This window comes from Mastomys coucha, unplaced genomic scaffold (genome assembly GCF_008632895.1).
Source record: "Mastomys coucha isolate ucsf_1 unplaced genomic scaffold, UCSF_Mcou_1 pScaffold13, whole genome shotgun sequence".
Lineage (NCBI taxonomy): Eukaryota > Metazoa > Chordata > Mammalia > Rodentia > Muridae > Mastomys > Mastomys coucha.
Genome location: NW_022196895.1, coordinates 53,864,470 through 53,866,106, shown reverse-complemented (window position 1 = coordinate 53,866,106; position 1,637 = coordinate 53,864,470). Strand labels below are relative to the sequence as shown.

The 1,637-nt window shown below is 39.9% G+C and overlaps 1 protein-coding gene across 1 annotated transcript in view; it reads left to right on the top strand.

The window, feature by feature from the left end:
* Positions 1-1,637, top strand: part of Fbn2 (fibrillin 2) — a 211,239-nt gene that overhangs the window by 167,701 nt on the left and 41,901 nt on the right. The window contains exons 40-41 of the mRNA XM_031365738.1: positions 183-308; positions 1,033-1,185. Of these exons, the coding sequence (XP_031221598.1) occupies positions 183-308; positions 1,033-1,185 (279 nt within the window). The remainder of the gene's footprint in view (positions 1-182; positions 309-1,032; positions 1,186-1,637) is intronic.

The window sequence follows — 1,637 nt, the reverse complement described above, 5'->3', positions numbered from 1 at the left end:
AAGAAATATGTTCTTGTGGCCTGTAAATGTAAACACGTCATTTGGGTGTTTTTGTTTTTGTTTTTGTTTTTTTATTTCTGAATCTTATAAACATGAAATTAGGGAATCACCTGTGGTCTGTTTAGTAAGCTACACTATGTAAATTCATAGAGCAATCTTAACTCATATCTTTCCTGTTGTAGATATTGATGAATGCTTTGCCCATCCCGGCGTATGCGGACCTGGAACCTGCTACAACACCCTGGGAAATTATACTTGCATTTGCCCGCCTGAGTACATGCAAGTCAATGGAGGACATAACTGTATGGGTCAGTAGCCCTCACTGTGATTAACGACAGAGTCAAGGTTGCTGGCTTGGCTCCTGTGCCACCTCGTTCTCAGAATTGCTGGTCCAGAAAGTTTGGGAACTAAACTGTTATGAGTGGGGAAGTATTTCAGAGTCCTATGAACTACTGCAAATCTAAGGTTTAAGAAAAAAAAAAAAAGCATCAAGCATTAAAGAGTGACAGATCTTAGAAAATTCTGTTTCTCTGTGCTTGTAAAAATGCATCTATCTGTAGCCAGGCAGTGGTGGCACACGTCTTTATAATCACAGCACTTTGGAGGCAGAGGCAGGTGGATTTCTGAGTTCGAGGCCAGCCTGGTCTACAGAGTGAGTTTCAGGACAGCCAGGGCTACACAGAGAAACTGTATCAAAAAGCCATAAAAAAAAAAAAAAAAAAACCTGTATAGATGAGAGAGCATTTGAATTTCAACAGTTACCTCTTTTTTTTTTCAATTCAATTAGTTAATGAACTTTTTTTCAATTAAGTGGATATTTTAGTAGAGAAGGAAATACACGACAAAATGTTGTCACCTGCGAAAAATTATCCATAAAATGCCTTGCCTAAAAAGCAGATGTCCCATCTGAAAACAATGAACGTGATAGATGTTTTCCAGAACTGTGTCACTCAGGAAAGCTGGCTGAGAACAAGCTGGCTAACCGAGGCTCACTGCTCTGGCTGCCTCGCTGACCGATTTCTCTCCATGTAGACATGAGGAAAAGCTTCTGCTACAGAAGCTATAACGGGACCACTTGTGAAAACGAGTTGCCTTTTAACGTGACCAAGAGGATGTGCTGCTGTACGTACAATGTCGGCAAAGCCTGGAACAAACCTTGCGAGCCATGCCCAACGCCGGGGACTGGTAAGCCTGCAGCTCACGCTCTGGGGGAAGCTTTGTCAGTGATGCACTGTAACAGTGGGCGTGTACTGTAGCCAGAGGTGCTCGGTCCCAGAGAGATCCAAAAGGCTTGATTTCTCACATGACATGACCCACTTTGGGAGCCAAACAGTGATGTCCCCTGATGTCCAAATCTTAAAAAGAGGCGTCACTGTTAGAGCTTATAGCTTTTGTCAATTTATAGTCATTGTCAAACAAGACTGGCCATTCATACATACATACATACATACATACATACATCAAATAAATTTATTGAGAAACTACTGTTTAACGCTATGTTCAACATGGAAAGTATAATATTTTGGTAAAGTATTGAAGCTGTTCAAATATAATTGTTCAAATTGAACCTTGAAACATGTTAAAAAAAGTATTTTTTACTGAAACTTTGCTTGAAAAATGTAAAAAAAAAAAAAAAA